A 16,755-nucleotide genomic window follows, 5' to 3' on the forward strand; every position below is an offset into this window, starting at 1 on the left:
TCTCCAACTCCCTGAAAGGAGGTTGGAGCCAGGGGGGGTTGGGCTCTTTTCCCAGGCAACTCTCAGCAAGACAAGAGGGCAGGGTCTCAAGTTGTGCCAGGGGAGGTTTAGGTTGGAGATGAGAAAGAATTTCTTTCTGGAGAGGGTGATCAGGCATTGGAATGGGCTGCCCAGGGAAGTAGTGGATTCTCCGTGTCTGGAGATATTTCCAAAGAGCCTGGATGTGGCACTGAGTGCCATGGGCTGGGAACTGCAGTGGGAGTGGATCAAGGGTTGGACTTGATGATCTCTGAGGTCCCTTCCAACCCAGCCAGTTCTATGATTCTATGATATATAATCCTATATAGAACATCTACATAATAAACTACATCTATACAGAGATACACACACAGATGAATAGAGGCTCCCATTCCCCCAGAGTCCCATTTTCAGGCTTTTTCCCCCCAAACACTTATTAGAAGAGTCAAGTACCAGTACCCTGGTGCTCCTGCTGCTTTTTTTTTTTCCCTCATCAGGTATCAAGAGAGCTTTGAGATAAGAGCAGGATCAGTTTCTTCTCATCTCAGCTGGGGAAACCTGATGATATCAGGGTAAGAAAAAACCTGGTTGGAGACAGGGACAGATTCTGCTGGGTGTAGAATCCAATTGCACAGTGTCTGTAACCCAGGACTATTACTCCATGGCAGAAGCAAGCTGGAGATGGAGGAAAAAAGAAAAAAAATCTCCAGGAGCCAAGTTGCTATTTGGGAATCAGAGTCCTGCTGTACACAGCTGCAGGAAACCAGGGACAAAGGACACAAGTTCAGGTGTCTGCAAAACTTCTGTTTGTGACAATGTCTGACAACCAGCTGAAGCTTGGGGGTCCCACTCAGACTTGCTGAAGATCCAGAAAAACATCCCTGGGGAAGCAGCACTTGGAATTTGGGGATTTGTTGTCCTTTTCCAAGAGCAGTCACTGAATTCATAATGACCACAGCCAGGACTGGTATCTTGCTGATACCAACCCCTCTGCTCCTGAAATATTGATGATTTTCAAGGATTCTATCCCAGCAGCTGATGGGGCTCAGGTTGTTGCCAGCAGGGTTGGATTAGGACAAGCCTAAGGACAAGGGATCAGGATTCAAGGATCTTCCAAGGCAGCATCAGGGGACCCCAGAGACACAGCTGGCTCTGAGCATCACCTTGGGAATGGTCTCAGGGTCTTTCTTCTCTGTGCTTGAGAGCTGAGGAGCCAAGGGGGGTTTTTATCCAATAAGTCCTGTCAGAAAATCACATGAAAATCCTTGGGCATCCAAATATCTCACAGCTTTTGGTCCCAGAGTGACATGAAGGGGACATCTGGCTGTATCTGATGGAGACATCACCACTACAAGGAGTTGCAGATGGCCAGCCCGGAGCCCAAAAACCCACCAGGACTTCCTGGCACACCTGAGCTGGATACCAACCCTCCAGAAATAAATAAGATGTAATTTATTAGCCTAAAACCTGAAGCTGTTTGCCTGGACACATCCCTCATCCAGCCAAGCACCCCAGGGGCCCATGGCCAGCATTGCTTGTGGGGTCATCCCATGGGTGCAGTGGGGCTGAGGATGAAGTTTAGGGCTTGGTGGGGTCAGAGCTGCACAAAAAAAAATCCTAATGCCCACAGGAGTGAGGGGGGAACATGCCCTGCCCTCAGAGGGGGGGTGGTTACCAAGGTCTGACCTCTATGGTGCAAGAACCTAGTGCAAGAACCTGGATCAGTACAAAAAAAAATTTAAAAAAATTTTAAAAAATTAAATAAAATTAAAAATAAAAATAAAAAAATAAATAAAAAAAAAAGAAAAAAGGAAAAGAAAAAGAGGAAAAAAAAAAAAAAAAAAAAGAGGGGGGAAACCCCAAGCATCTTCAGTAACACAGAATTGGCCCTGCTCAAAGGTCTGCATCTCCTCCTCCTTGTTTAATCAGCTCCCCACCCATGCAGAGCCAGCTTTCCCAGGAGCCTAAAAATGTATTTTTAGGTGCAGTTGCTATAAAAATAGAAGCATCCTCTCAGGAAGCTGAGAACAGGCACCAAGGAGCCACGTGGATCCACACCAAAAGTCCAACCTCCAGCTCTCCCCAGCACAGGGGACACCCAACCAGGCTCCCTTCCAGCAGGGACCCTCAGCACCTTCCCAGAATAAAGAAAAAAATCCATCAGTTTTTGGACAGATCTGGTTCATATCCCACCTGACCCACCCCAGAATGGTTTTTCTGGATGAGTATTGGAGTCCCCAAGGTGATGCTGACCCAGAGGAGCTGCCCAGCAGAGGTTGGTGACAGCAGGGACATCCCTCATCTCCAGCAGTGATGGAGTCAGATTTCCAGAGGAGGATGCTCAGGGCTGTCAGGTTTGGCCAAAGTGTTCCCACGTTCTCATAAATCACCACTCCAGCTGTTTCAGAAGGAAGGGATTTTTGTTTTCTTTCCTGGAAAGAGCATCAGACAGGAAGGAAAGGAAAAATAAAGGAACAAATAAAAAATAACTAAATAAACAGAACTTTCTCCCTTCCTCTTCCAACTGAAAAATTCAGTTTTTGGAAGGGTTGGGGATGGTTTAGGCTTTTTGGCAAGAGTTGTTTTTTTCATTTACAGCAATTTTCAATTGACTTTTTAATTTAAAAGAGCCTCACCCTGGAGTAAAAACCACAAAGGCAACTTCTCTGGTCCTGACTCTGCCTTCTGCCTCTTCCATGAAAAAACTACAACTTGGTTTGGGGAAGTTTCAGGGAAAAGCCATTCCCTCGGGCTGGCTCCAGATGCTGGGACTGAAGGGTTTGGTCACCAGTTTGGTGCCTGGTTCAGGAGAACTGGTGGTGGGCAGGGAGGAGGAGAGGGGACAGAGCAGGGGTGACATCCCCCAGCCATCACCTGAGCAAGTCCTGGCGTTCCCACAGCTTGTCCCTCTACTCCTGGGCCTTCCTGCAGACACAGGAAACCCCTCAAGAACTTTGCTTTACTTGCTTCAGTGAAATCTTGCAGATTTCATCCTCATCCTGATGACATTCCTGCTGAAGTTCCTACCTCTCAGGTCTCCAGTCCTTCCCTGGGAAAAGGCAGAGCTCTCAGCAAAATCAACACAATTTGTACCTCCTTATTTTAAGGCTTATTATAAGCAAGTCTGGGGGAGAAGATGACCTCCACAACACAAAAAACCCCAATTTATTTTAAAAAAAAAAGGCTCCTTGCCTCTCCCAGGCACCCCAGGACACTGCAGCAGGGGACACAGCCAGGGCTGGCATGGGATCCATGGAGATTTGTCAGAAAATCCCTAGAAGGAGGTGAAAGAAACCCAGTTTTACAGCACTCCAACTATTTCCATTTCATTTTAAAACTTCTGGAGATGGGGCAGCTCACAGAGCTACTGGAGACTTTCTTCCCAAGTCCTTTCCTCTCCAGCCAGGGCATAGGAATGCTCTGGACCCTCAGAGCTGGAAGATGATGTTTGACCAAACCATTCTAAGTACAGCAAAAAGTGCAGGCAATGCAGGGAAGCTCCTGCTCAGTGATGTCCACATCTTCCTTGGACTCCTGACTTCACAGAGAAATCAGAATTCTTTTGGTTGGAAAAGACCTTTGAGATCAAGTCCAACCACTGCTAAGGCCACCCCTGCCCCATGTCCCTCATCCCCAGGGCTCTGAAACCCCTCCAGGGATGATGGGGACTCCAGCCCTGCCCTGGACAGCCTGGGCCAGGCCCTGACAACCCTTTAAGTGGATTAAGTTTGGTCAAGGTCTTGAAGCCAAGAAATCAGACAGAAAGAATGTTTCTCACCTCCCTTAGAAACCACTTTAGATGCTCCCACCCCGCCAGCCACAGCTCAATCTGCTCACAGCTTCCACCTAGATCTGCAGGAAAAAAAACCCAAAAAACCCCCAAAAAACCTGGTATAACCCAAACAGCCAAGGGGAAAGTCAGAGCTCAGCCTGGGAAAAGCCTCAGTGAACACCAAACAGTTCAAAGAAATTCCCATCTGCTGAGAAGTTCTTGTGCCAAGGTCACAGGCTGAGCACGGGGGACGTGGGAACACTGATGGCACAGACCCCCCCCATTAACCTCCCCCCCAGCACCAGCAGCCACAGCTGCATCATTGCAAAAGAGGTTTTTACAGCAAAATCATTTCAATTCTTCAGGGTTGAATTAAACTTGCATGAGGTTTCTTTTTTAATCAGGATAATAAATAGCCCAGTGAGTCACTGCCTGAGAAAACCCAACAGCAGCCACCAGATGAACCACCACCTCCTGCACGTGTCTGCTGGATGCAGCTGGGAAGGGGTGGAGAGGATCGTGCTGGGGGATGAAGAAGAGGCAGCACAACTTCAGCAGGAGTAAACAGCCAGCTCAGAACCTTCCTCATTCCCATTTGGAAAGGGGCTGCTGAAGGGGGGAGAGGGAAGCCAGGTTTGGAGGTGAACGGAGCAGGCTGGAACTACTCAGCATCACAGCTTCTGTTGTGCAAATCACCCCGGCCTTGCAATGAAAAAACAATATTTAAAAAATAAAATCAAAGAAACCCAGTGCTGGCAGATCTGAACATCCCCCATTTGGGCTTTTTCCAAGAAAAGCATCCCTGTATCCATTAGCTATTGTCTCCCTCTAGCGCGGGCAGAGACGGAGCCGACGCTCCCTGCCTGGCTGGGACCCAAGGGCCGTGGAGAACCAGGCTGGGAAAACACATCCAGTCCCAGCTCTGCCTTCAGACTGATGAATCAGCTTCCACCAGAATCTTTTTTTTTTTTTTTTTGTCTTTATATTTTATCTGGGCAGATGCTCAGAGCAGGAGGGGTTTCTGGGGGACTGAATTGGCAAAACCTTCCAAATGGGAGAGAAAACTGCCAGCAGCCGCATTTTATCAAGGGCTGGAGAGGACACGGAGATGAAACAGCATCCAGCCCCCTTCCCACTGCTCCAGGGAAGCCATCCTCACCTTTCCTCACCCTTCAGAGAGAGGATCAGGGTTTGCTCAGCTGGGCTTTGCAGGGGATCTTTTTACAGCTGCCTTTAACACCTCTCCTAAAGCAAAATAAAAACCTCCACTTAAAATTATAAAACAAAAGGTCTGGCATCCTTCTCCTGGGAGAATTTCTGCCCAGAGAGCAGGGGAATGATGCTGCAAATCTCTCCTCTTTTATCCTGAGCACTGCAGCTGACCCCAGCAAAACCCAGAGGCACAGCCAGGTTTCCATCTCCACACTCCCCTCATCTTCACTCCTCCCAAAGCTGCACCCAGCAGATCTCCAGGCACTGCCACGTCCCTTCCAGGAATTCTTCTTCCTTGAACAAGGCACCACCACCACTTGCAAAGTCACTTTCTTTTTTTTTTTTGAGGAAAAGGGGACAGCAGTTTTCCTGGAGAGCCCAGTTTGCACTGGGACTCTACCCCGAGGGGTTGGAGGGGGAGGCAGGATGAGCACAGCAGGTCCCCAAAACTGCTCTGCTTTTGTGGCACCAGGCTGGGGACAGACAGAGGGACATCAACCCAGCTCCACTGGTCACACCTCTGTCTCCTAGGGTCCTGCAAAACACCTGAACAGAAGGAAGGAGACTGAGGTGCTGGAGCAGGTCCAAAGGAGGCAACTGGGCTGGTGAAGGGACTCGAGCACAGACCCTATGAGGAGAGGCTGAGGGAGCTGGGGGTGTTGAGGCTGGAGAAGAGGAGGCTCAGGGGAGACCTCATCACTCTTTCCAACTCCCTGAAAGGAGGTTGGAGCCAGGGGGGGGTTGGGCTCTTTTCCCAGGCAACTCTCAGCAAGACAAGAGGGCAAGGTCTCAAGTTGTGCCAGGGGAGGTTTAGGTTGGAGATGAGAAAGAATTTCTTTCTGGAGAGGGTGATCAGGCATTGGAATGGGCTGCCCAGGGAAGTAGTGGATTCTCCGTGTCTGGAGATCTTTCCAAAGAGCCTGGATGTGGCACTGAGTGCCATGGGCTGGGAACTGCAGTGGGAGTGGATCAAGGGTTGGACTTGATGATCTCTGAGGTCCCTTCCAACCCAGTAGATTCTATGATTCTGTGATTCTATGGTGGTGGGAATTCACTTCATGTTGTCCCACCCAGCAGTGCACGTGATGACAGGAGATGCGGGAAGACCCCAGATACACCTAAAAACAGGTAACTGGGAGAACTGGTATCTGCTGAGACAAAAAGAGGATGAAGAACAGCTCCTGGAGAAGATTCCCTGCTGTCCACTGCTTCTATCCATCAGGGGAAGGGAAAAGAGCAAAAAAACACAGCCCAGACCCAGATGCATGGAGGAGCGAAAGGATCTGATCCAGGGGGAGGTTGAGCTTCCACTCAGCTTCACATCAGAAAGCAGAGCTGAGTCTGACAGCAAGACTTCAGGTCTGCTCTCCAACATGCCCACCACCCACTCCTGTGACCCCATACTTGCCTGGGACAGAATGAAGAAGAGTTTCTCAGCTGGGGTGACCATGGGGACTTCTCCAGATGGGCAGGATGACAGTGACAGCACCACCAAGACATCCCCAGCCCAAACCAACACCACTGAAAGCTGAGGGTTGTGTTTGTACTTCCAGAACTGTCAAACTTGCACACATCTGTTCAGCTGCTGCTTATCAAAATAAAAAAGGTGTGGAGATACCTGCCAAAGGATCAGCCTCTGACCACAACCTAGACAAGTGTGGAGAGCCTCCAGGGTTCTGGTTTTCCTCATATCTGGTTGCAGGGGGTTTGTCTGGCCCCAGAAATGCTTTCTGCTTCCAAGCACCTATAAAAGAGGTGGACTAAGGGCATCTGAATTTTCCCTCAATGAAGTAACATCTCCAAGGAAGGTAACATTTTGATGGCTGCAGCTGAAACCCAGCTTTGGTGAAGGAACACAGGTTTTTCAGTTTTCTATCCTTCTTCTGAGTTAATTTCATGGCTTCCAACAGGATTTGCACCATCCAGGAAACCACTGGGTCCATGTTAGGAAGAAACTTCTTCACCCTCTGTCTGCTCAAGAGGGGATGAGTGACAAAGGACCAAGATATCAACAAAAAAAACTCCACAAAGGCAAATGCAAAAAGCTCAGGGTGAGCAGTTTGAACACTTTTTCCTCTGCAATCAATTATATTTAGACCCCCAACTGCTCTGTTGCCTTCAGATAATCATGTCAAGTGTTCTCAAGAATTCAGCAACATCTCCCTTTGCTTATTCAAGAACCTCCCACAGAACTGAAGTGTTCCCCTTAAGATGCACTCAAAAACCCAAAGCAAAGGAGGCTTTGATCCCCCCACACTCCCAGAAGAATCCCTGGCCCATCAGTGACCTTCCCCACCAAACAGCCAGGATCAGAGCATCCAAAACCCTTCAAAACACTGCAGGACCTACTCTGAAGTTTGAAAGCACCCCTCTTCCCCAGCTTGTACCTTCTCCTCTGCCCAAAACCAGACACCAAGTAGAGCCTGATGCTCCTTTTGGAGAGGTAGAAATCTCCCCCAACTTCTTCACCTTCAGTTAAAAGAACAGCTCAGGAACACCTTGGATAATAGCATCCCTTTATTTGCTGACACCATTACAAAAACTGATTACATTAGCAACCAAAAAAAAAAGAAAAGAAAAAAAAAAAAAAGTTGAATGTTTAACTTGAGGTTGAAGTCAGAGGCAGCTAATCCCAAAAAAATGTAATTAAGTAAAACAGTGTACAACATCAGTATTAAAATGTTATATCCCACTGGTGACTTTACCACGTTGGAGTTTTCTGAACAAGTTTTATTGAGCAAAATAAGATAAAAGATTACATGTTTACTGTCTCTCCAGGAATGTAAAGGTCTAATTTATCCAAACAGGTTTGTTTTTATTATAAAACTAAACTCTGGAGGTGTCTACAGAGCTGGGGTTTGGTTTGGGTTTTTTTTTTTTTTTCTTGAAATCAGTAGTCTAACAAGGATTAGAAAAGACAAAACTCTGTTCAGTGTTTCTGACGAAGTAGAAAGGGTGAAAACATAAATAAGGCTTTAATTTGGCAAAATATAATACAATGCCTTCTGCTATCCTCAAATTAATGATTCCCCCGTGACTTCATTCTGCAAGAGAAACACAAAACACAAACACCACACATCAGACCAGCAGTTCCCAAGGGCCAGAGGCTCCAGCACATCCTCACCTCACCCACTTTATTACTTTCAACCCAAAAAAAACCCAGAGGAACACATCAAGGTGGGGGAGCCCAAGGCACAAGAAACACCTTCCTCCCATCTGCAACAAGCCTACCCTACAAAGCTGGGCTCACCCCAACCCTACAAGGCTGGCTGGGCTTACCCCAACCCTACAAGGCTGGCTGGGCTCACCCCAACCCTACAAAGCTGGCTGGGCTCACCCCAACCCTACAAAGCTGGCTGGGCTCACCCCAACCCTACAAGGCTGGCTGGGCTCACTCCAACCCTACAAGGCTGGCTGGGCTCACCCCAACCCTACAAGGCTGACTGGGCTCACCCCAACCCTACAAGGCTGACTGGGCTCACCCCAACCCTACAAGGCTGACTGGGCTCACCCCAACCCTACAAGGCTGACTGGGCTCACCCCAACCCTACAAGGCTGGCTGGGCTTACCCCAACCCTACAAGGCTGGCTGGGCTCACCCCAACCCTACAAAGCTGGCTGGGCTCACCCCAACCCTACAAAGCTGGCTGGGCTCACCCCAACCCTACAAAGCTGGCTGGGCTCACCCCAACCCTACAAAGCTGGCTGGGCTCACCCCAACCCTACAAGCTGGCTGGGCTCACCCCAACCCTACAAAGCTGGCTGGGCTCACCCCAACCCTACAAAGCTGGCTGGCCTTACCCCAACCCTTTACTTCAGATCTCCATCCCAAAGCAAGCAGAAGAGTGGGAGTGTAGATCTTTTGATTTTGTTGCTGGGATGAAGGAAAACAATGCCCAGGGATTAAAAAAGGGACAGAATTATGTGCCCAGAGAGGGACACAGGGATGTGAGTTCAGCTAACTCAAGAATGGACCCAGAGAGGGACAAATCTGGTGTTTCCTAGAAGCTTTTCATGTAGAAAATCTCAGATTTTGACAGCAGACTTGTTAAATCTGAACAGGATCCGACCATCACTGACCAGTATCCTCCCAGTTCAACTGGATGGCCACCAGTCACACTCACCTACTAGCTGGTAGTGTTCTCGTCCCTTTGAGAGCATTTGGCTTACTGACAGGAGCAGCTTCTTCAGATGCCCTACATCCTGGTTAAGATTCACTGCCACATTTAGTCTTTTATCAGTCAATTCCTGGAAGAAGGAGAGGAAAAAAAAATCATTAAAAACTCATTTACAGTCTAATTACCAAGACAGCCTAGAATTAGATCCTCTGTATAAAATTACAACTCCTTGAGCAGATGGGACCAATTCCTGTAACTCAGAGGGTTATGGCCACGTTGGAAGAGTTGTTCAAAGTCAAGACAACTTTTCCTGTTTTCCAGGGAATTCCCTGCATATGCCAAACACCAGTGAGAGCACTGCTGACCTCCAGCTCCAAGTCTGGCTGGAAACCCCATCCAGATGAGACCACATGGGCTGTAAGGGGACAATGATCCTAACCAGAGGATGACTTCTGACCCCCCCATCATAACAAGCCTGAGGGACCACCCAGGACTTGGGCTCTACAAGGATCTATGGGATGGTGTCCTCAGCAGAGGAGAATACCCAAGCACAAGACAGCTCCAGATGTGAAACCATTTAGAAACAGCTGGCTGGTGACACAGCTTCATGATCATCACCACCCCCAGGGCAGCAGCACCACAGCTCCTGCTCAGGGTCAGGACCTGAGTTGCTGCCCACCAGCTGCCCCCCATGGGTTCACCCTCTACTCCAAGCTCCCAGAAATTCCTGCTTGCCAGTAGCACCAAGGCATGGGCTGGTAACTGCAACAGTAGTGGATCAAGGGTTGGACTTGATGATCTCTGAGGTCCCTTCCAACCCAGTCGATTCTATGATTCGATTCTATGGATGAGAGCTTCACAAAGCAGTCTAAGTAGCAGTCAACATGGAGAAAAGGAAAAAGAAAGCCACAAAGAACTCTCATGAGAGATGTCACTACCAGCCTGCAGTGCTGGGTCCAGTTCTGGGGTCCCCAAGCCCAGAAGGAGATGGAGGTGTTGGAGTGAGTCCAGAGGAGGCCCTGGAGCTGCTGGGAGGGCTGGAGCAGCTCTGCTCTGGAGCCAGGCTGAGAGAGTTGGGGGTGTTGAGGCTGGAGAAGAGAAGGCTGCAATGGGGAGACCTTAGAGCACCTTCCAGTGCCTGAAGGGGCTCCAGGAAAGCTGGGGAGGGACTGGGGACAAGGGCAGGGAGGGATGGGATGAGGGGGAAGGGTTTCCAGATGGAAGAGAGATGAGATGTCAGGAAGAAATAGTTTGATGTGAGGGTGCTGAGCCCCTGTGCCAGGTTTCCCAGAGAAGCTGTGGCTGCCCCATCCCTGGCAGTGTCTCAGCCCAGGTTGGATGGGGCTTGGAGCAACCTGGGCTGGTGAGAGGTGTCCCTGACCATGGCAGGGGGTTGGAACTGGATGAGCTTTAAGGCCCCTTCTAACCCAAACCACCTTGAGATTCTAAGATTCCAAAACCATCCTCCTGTGCTAAAATGAAATTACTGAGCTTTTTTTTTTTTTAATGCTGTTTTAAGGAATTCTTCAACAGAGAAGTATCTTGACTGGAAATGGACTCTTCCCCTCTTCCTGCTCTCCTCCCCACAGTCCCTCTTGCTGAGCCAACACTGATATAATCCCCATTTTATTGCCTTTATTGATTAGCTCCTCCAGAGACGTACAAAGAACTCCACATCTAAACCACACATTACCACTCCTTATTCAGCTCACAGTCTGGATATGCAGACACAGCCCTTAGGAGAGCTTTCCCTTGCCATTTACCAGCTAAAAAGCAGCAATTCTGCCTGGGTGTCAGCACCCAATTTTGAATAGGAGCACAGAGGCTTCTGCAAGCGCTGGGCACCAGCAAGTTCCCCTCCCAGCTACAAACCCCTTTCTGCTACCAGAACAAGAGTGATGTATAATGCTGTTGCAAATCTCTCCCTGGAGTTTCAGGGAAATTAGAGGGAGTTCAGAGAGGGCCACTTTTCCTCCCAGCTCCCACATGGCTGGAAATGCTGCCTGCAATGCTGAACGAGCAGTAAATCAAACCCAAGCACCTGCAAGGCTGATGGGGACGGCTGCGGGCTCAGGCAGGGGAACAAAGCAAGAGATGGTAAAGCTTTTATTCAACCCAGACTGGTAAACGTGGTTTTTTTACTGTTAAAAAAATAAAAATAAAAATTGGGAAACAGTATTAAGGCAGCTTCAAACTGTTTTAAGTATTAAAAATAGGAAATCAGGACTCCCAAGACTGAGATTACACTCAGCGATTTCAGGCAGGTTGCTGCAAGTGGCAAAGCAAATGCAATTAGCATCCTGCTAATGAATGAATGGCAGTGCTGGGTATGAGAGAGCAAGGGCATTCATTAGCTTAGAAAGCACCACCAGCAGAAGCAATGAAGGACCTCTTCAGTTCACTCCTAGCCCTCTTCTCCAGGAAATATGCTTCTCTCTTTTATTTGCTTCCTCTCCCTTCAGTTTTGTGGCTTCACCAATCTCAGCTGGAATTCACTCACAAATTACAGACACATCCCCAACCCCCCCAGGGTCAATCCTGAGCAGCTCCCAATGGATTTGGGCTTGGCACAACCATCCTGCAGCTTCTGCTCACCCAGGAGTGGAAGGTTGCCCTTGGCAGCCATCACTGCCCAGTCCCACACTTCCCATGAACTGGGGGAATTCTTGTCTTTGGGACACAGGGATGAAGAGAGGAAGAGGATGGCAGTGGGGAACCCCTGAGATCACAGACCCAGTAGCTAAAACAGGCACCAAACTGACAGATCTGTGCTTTACACAGCCAGCACTTCCAGTTTTCAAGGCTGAAATGTTTTGGTTTTTACACCAAGATTCACGGGGGGGGATGGAAAGTGCATTAGATTGCATATAAACCTCAAAATAAGTTCACTGCCTAAGCAAGCTGAATATAAATAACCTCCTTAAAGCACACTAAAAGGCACCCTTTAGTTATCATCCAACCCCATAAGTGACAAAGGAGCTGATTAGGAAAGGCAAATGACTATTTCTATTTTTAAAAAGAAAGAAGTCTAAAGAAAACACACAGAATGTGTTTGAGGGTTTACGAAAGCATCATTTCTCAATTTTCTGGGTTGGTTCCAGTACCCAAAAGGAACAAATATGCTCAGTTTTGAGCATGTGTTTTCTGATCCTTCTTAAAAAAAAAAAAAAAAAAAAAAAGGCACTGTTGCTAGGTGGAAGTGGCTGGGAGACTTTCTTTTTTTAATCTGAGAGCTATTTTAAGCTGGGTTTTTAGGCTTCTAGGGAGACAGCTTTTTTTCCCCCCCCCCCTCAAAAAAAAAAAATTAGGAAAAGAGGCTTGGGGAGGGAGATAAAGTGTTCTAATTCCAGCCCCTGCCAATGGCTACCTTTCAAGAGCACTATCTAGACAATTAGTGTATTTTTACTAATGAAGGCTTAATTACAGGTTTATTAGGACTGTTTTTTCACACTTCTCTTCAGAATACAGCAGTGGATATTCCAGAGGAAGCCTGCTTAGGTTTGCACACTGAGCAATGCCTGAGCCACAGAGACTGTGCAAGTTAAGGCTAAAAAGCAATTAAATCCAACTATCCCAGGGCACATCTAATGCCACCTGGTTCAGGAGGGCTGGCCAGTGTTACCAGCCACAAAATGGCACAGCCAAAACCCTGGATGTCCTGGATTGGATTCTACACCTGGATGTCCTGGGCTGCATCCCCAGCAGGTGAGGGAGGGGATTGTCCCTCTCTGCTCTGCTCTGCTTTGGGGAGAAACCCTTGCAGGGTTGGGTCCAAACTGCTGGAGTGAGTCCAGGACGCCATGGAGATGATCCCAGGACTGGAGCAGCTCTGATCTGGAGCCAGGCTGAGATTAGTCTGGAGAAGAGAAGGGTTCATAGATACCTTAGAGCATCTTCCAGTGCCTGAAGGGGCTCCAGGAAAGCTGGGGAGGCCAAGGGGGAATGGTTTCAAGTTGACAGAGGGAAGACTTAAAGATGAGGTAGAAGTTCTTTCCTGTGTGGGTGGTGAGACACACAGGTAGGGGGGGTTGGTACTACATGATCTCAAAGGTCCTTTCCAATCCAAGCCATTCTCTGATAAGCCATAAAGGCAGAGAGCAAACAGTCTGGCATTGATTTGAGGAAGGCTTTTCTCCAGCTGGCTGCAGACAGGGACACAGAGCACCCAGCTGTCACCATCACTGGTTGGCCTCCAACACAGGAGAGGGGCCAGCAGACCCATTCCCAGGAAACCAACCCACAGGGCTGGGAAACATCCCTGGTCTCACAAGCCCAACTACATCTCTGGCTCAGACACTGAGCCTACAACACAAGGGCTGATCAGCACCCAGGAGTGATCAGCCTGGAAAAGCCATTTCATTCACCTCGAGTCCTGTGTCCAGTTCTGGGCCTCTCAGTTTAGGAAGGAGATTGAGGTGCTGGAGCAGGTCCAAAGGAGGCAACTGGGCTGGTGAAGGGACTCGAGCACAGACCCTATGAGGAGAGGCTGAGGGAGCTGGGGGTGTTGAGGCTGGAGAAGAGGAGGCTCAGGGGAGACCTCATCACTCTCTCCAACTCCCTGAAAGGAGGTTGGAGCCAGGGGGGGGGGTTGGGCTCTTTTCCCAGGCAACTCTCAGCAAGACAAGAGGGCAGGGTCTCAAGTTGTGCCAGGGGAGGTTTAGGTTGGAGATTAGAAAGAATTTCTTTCTGGAGAGGGTGATCAGGCATTGGAATGGGCTGCCCAGGGAAGTAGAGGATTCTCCGTGTCTGGAGATATTTCCAAAGAGCCTGGATGTGGCACTGAGTGCCATGGGCTGGGAACTGCAGTGGGAGTGGATCAAGGGTTGGACTTGATGATCTCTGAGGTCCCTTCCAACCCAGCCAATTCTATGATTCTGTGATTGCAAAGGCAATGGCTTTTCTACAGTACTCCTTAGAGGGCTCCTAAGTTCCCTCTCACTGATGAAGCTACTTACTTTCTGTAGCTAAAAGGAGCCATTATAAATTATTTGTCCTACCAGCAAGTGCTCCTCTCCCTCCCTGTCCTCAAACGACAGCGTTTCCTTCCACTCCATCCATCCAAAGAAAATGGGTAAGGAGTTCTATTGACACCACTTAACTGTGTAAAACGTGCTGGGAAGGCATCTGCTTTAACCTCTCCCTTCCCAACTGCCTCCTGGAAAGCTGTTCTGGAGCTATTTAGAAGCTGGTGGGAAAGATGTGGAAAGCCCAGTTACCAATCCACACCTCAGGCACTGGTATGGGTGGTGTCTTTTTTAGGGCCAGCACCCAGCCAAGCAGCTACACAACCAGCCCAGCAACCACCCATGCTTATGGTGGTGGCCCATGGGCTGAGTTACCTGCACACATGAAAAGAAGCCATCCCAAACAGCCCACCCAATTCCAGACCCTGCAAAACTACAATGCCATTACTGGAGGATAAAAAAATCACCATGGAGAAGTCACCCACAGCATCATCAGGCAGTGCTCAAGTCTGCTGCTCAGCAAGGCTCAGGCTAGGAAGGTTTTGGTGCTGGACTACAAAGAGGTCAATACCAATTCCTAGGAATCAAGACTTCAAATTCTGACACCTCCCAGTGGCTCAGGACAGGCTCTTGGCACTTCAAGACACTTAAGTGCCTTCTTCTTCTGGCATTACAGATGTTAGCAAGTACCAGCCCAACAGTTGGGTTTTTTTTAAGCTCATTTAGTGATCAGGATGGTTTTCAGCTTCCCTTCTTGAAGGGCTAAGTCTGGGGATGTTCCCACTTTTGCCCAAACCAAACCAGCCCCCCACTGGAAGCCCACAGTTCATACCCAGAATCTCTCCCCTTTCTTAGGAAATTTAATCTGTGGGAAAGAGGTCACAGACCAGATGAGAGCAGAACTCCCAATGCAACCTTGGGACACCACCCTGACATGTTTGAGGAGAGGGGGTTCCCTCATTCCTCAATTTACCATCAGCAGCACACCTCCTGTTCCTCTGCTGCAACCCACTCCCCAAAGTTCATACTTGGCATGAGATTTGTGCTGCCCCCAAGCATGGGCTCAGTAAAGAACACTCACAGAGTCTGTGCAAACATCACTGTTCTCAATAACATTGGCATCCCCGATGACTTTCCCAATTTCTCTCTCCAGAGATGCCAAAGACTCCTGGGCCTGTAGGAGAGAAAAAAAAAAAGGAGACAAAACAATTAGCAAAGGCTGAGAAGCAAACCCCCATCTCTCCAAGAGCACTGGAGATACAGGAAATGAGTGTTCAGAGGGAACTCTGTTTTATGCCAGATGTGCTCAGGGGACCACCACATTTGCCAGGATTGACATCTCTCTGTACCATCAGCACATCCTGTGTCAGCCTGAGAGCAATTCCACAGGGAAGCTTTAATAGTCTCATGCCAAGTTATCATTAGGTAAAAATCATGCAGCAGATTTTTTGTTTGTGTGTGCAACAGCAGTGCAGGCAGGTCTCCAAAAGCCTAATTACAGACCTGCTTTTACACACAATATATTATGAGGAGCAGCCAGCAGCACAGCTCACTTCACACATCAACATCCAAGCTAAGTGTCCTGGGCAAAACATTTCCAACACCTTATTGCAGCAGGTCTGCTTGATTTTCTCATCTCCTAGCAGTGCTTTCATCAGCTATCTCAGGACAAGAGTTGCCCCACCAAGAGGTCCCCCCACTACTGTCCTGCAAGAGCACAGCTTGATTTCCATACTGTAGATCCCCAGCAGAAGGAATAAGGTGTTACACAGCCTAGAGACAGAGCTCAGCTACTCTGCTGGCTTTTCTTGTCTCCATTCATCAGTTCTCCCATGAGAGGGTTTTTTTCTGGGATGACAGACAGCACTGAGACCTCTCACACTTATTTCTCAATTCAACCCTTCTTGCAAGAGCACCCACTGAGGATGAGCAGAGGTAACCCTGTCCCATCAAGCTTTTATATAGTTACCCTTAAAGATTTGCAGTCTCCTGGGTTACAGACAATTTGTAACCACTGCAAAGGGGCAGATGGCTCATAAACCAACTTGTAACCCACTGCCATTTGCAAGGAGATTTAAAGCTTCAGGCTGTGGCATGGGTGTAGAGCTGCAGGGTGGGCTTTTTGGGAGGCTGGGTTTCTTGAAATAAAGAATTATTTGTCAGCCCCCAACCACCACTTGTTCCCATCAGCATGAAATTACCATGAACAAGAGACTCATAGGATAACTAAAGGATAACTAAGGATAACTAAACTGAGCTGTTAGATGCATTTTTATCATTTCAGAAGGTTTTCAGGTATCTTCTATGAGCTCTTAAACCCACAATCACCTGGGGAACCAGTGAGCAAAGTAAGACACCCAAGGCACTCCACCAGGCAGGCAGTCTGCTCAAGCTGCTCAAATCACCACATTTTCCAGCACTAGAAAACTACAGATCTTGAGGGTTTCAGTAACATTTAGACCTCCAAGTGTCTTAAGAGTCACTGCTTACCTTGGGGAAGTCTCCAGCCACCTTCTGTCTCTCGTTCTGATCAATTTTGAGTTTTGAGAGTGTTTCGTTCAGCTGCGTTTTCAGCTGCAAGGGAACAACAAAGAAAATTGGGTTCCCTCATGCACACACAGACACAGATTGCATCTCTCTGTCCCAGGGATTAACCCAGTGCACACTGACTG

General features: G+C 48.5%; 1 protein-coding gene across 5 annotated transcripts in view; it reads right to left on the bottom strand.

Annotated features, from left to right (window-relative positions):
• Positions 1–7,508: 7,508 nt before the first annotated feature.
• The window catches only part of KTN1 (kinectin 1), a 78,191-nt gene continuing 68,944 nt past the window's right edge, over positions 7,509–16,755 (bottom strand). For all 5 annotated transcript variants that reach the window (XM_030452130.1, XM_030452129.1, XM_030452128.1 and 2 more), the window contains 4 exons: positions 16,574–16,657; positions 15,165–15,257; positions 9,126–9,249; positions 7,509–8,046 (listed from right to left, as the gene is read on the bottom strand). In XM_030452130.1, the coding sequence (XP_030307990.1) occupies positions 8,042–8,046; positions 9,126–9,249; positions 15,165–15,257; positions 16,574–16,657 (306 nt within the window). In that variant the 3' untranslated portion in view covers positions 7,509–8,041. The remainder of the gene's footprint in view (positions 8,047–9,125; positions 9,250–15,164; positions 15,258–16,573; positions 16,658–16,755) is intronic.

This window comes from Calypte anna, chromosome 5A (assembly GCF_003957555.1).
Source record: "Calypte anna isolate BGI_N300 chromosome 5A, bCalAnn1_v1.p, whole genome shotgun sequence".
Classification (NCBI taxonomy): Eukaryota; Metazoa; Chordata; class Aves; order Apodiformes; family Trochilidae; genus Calypte; species Calypte anna.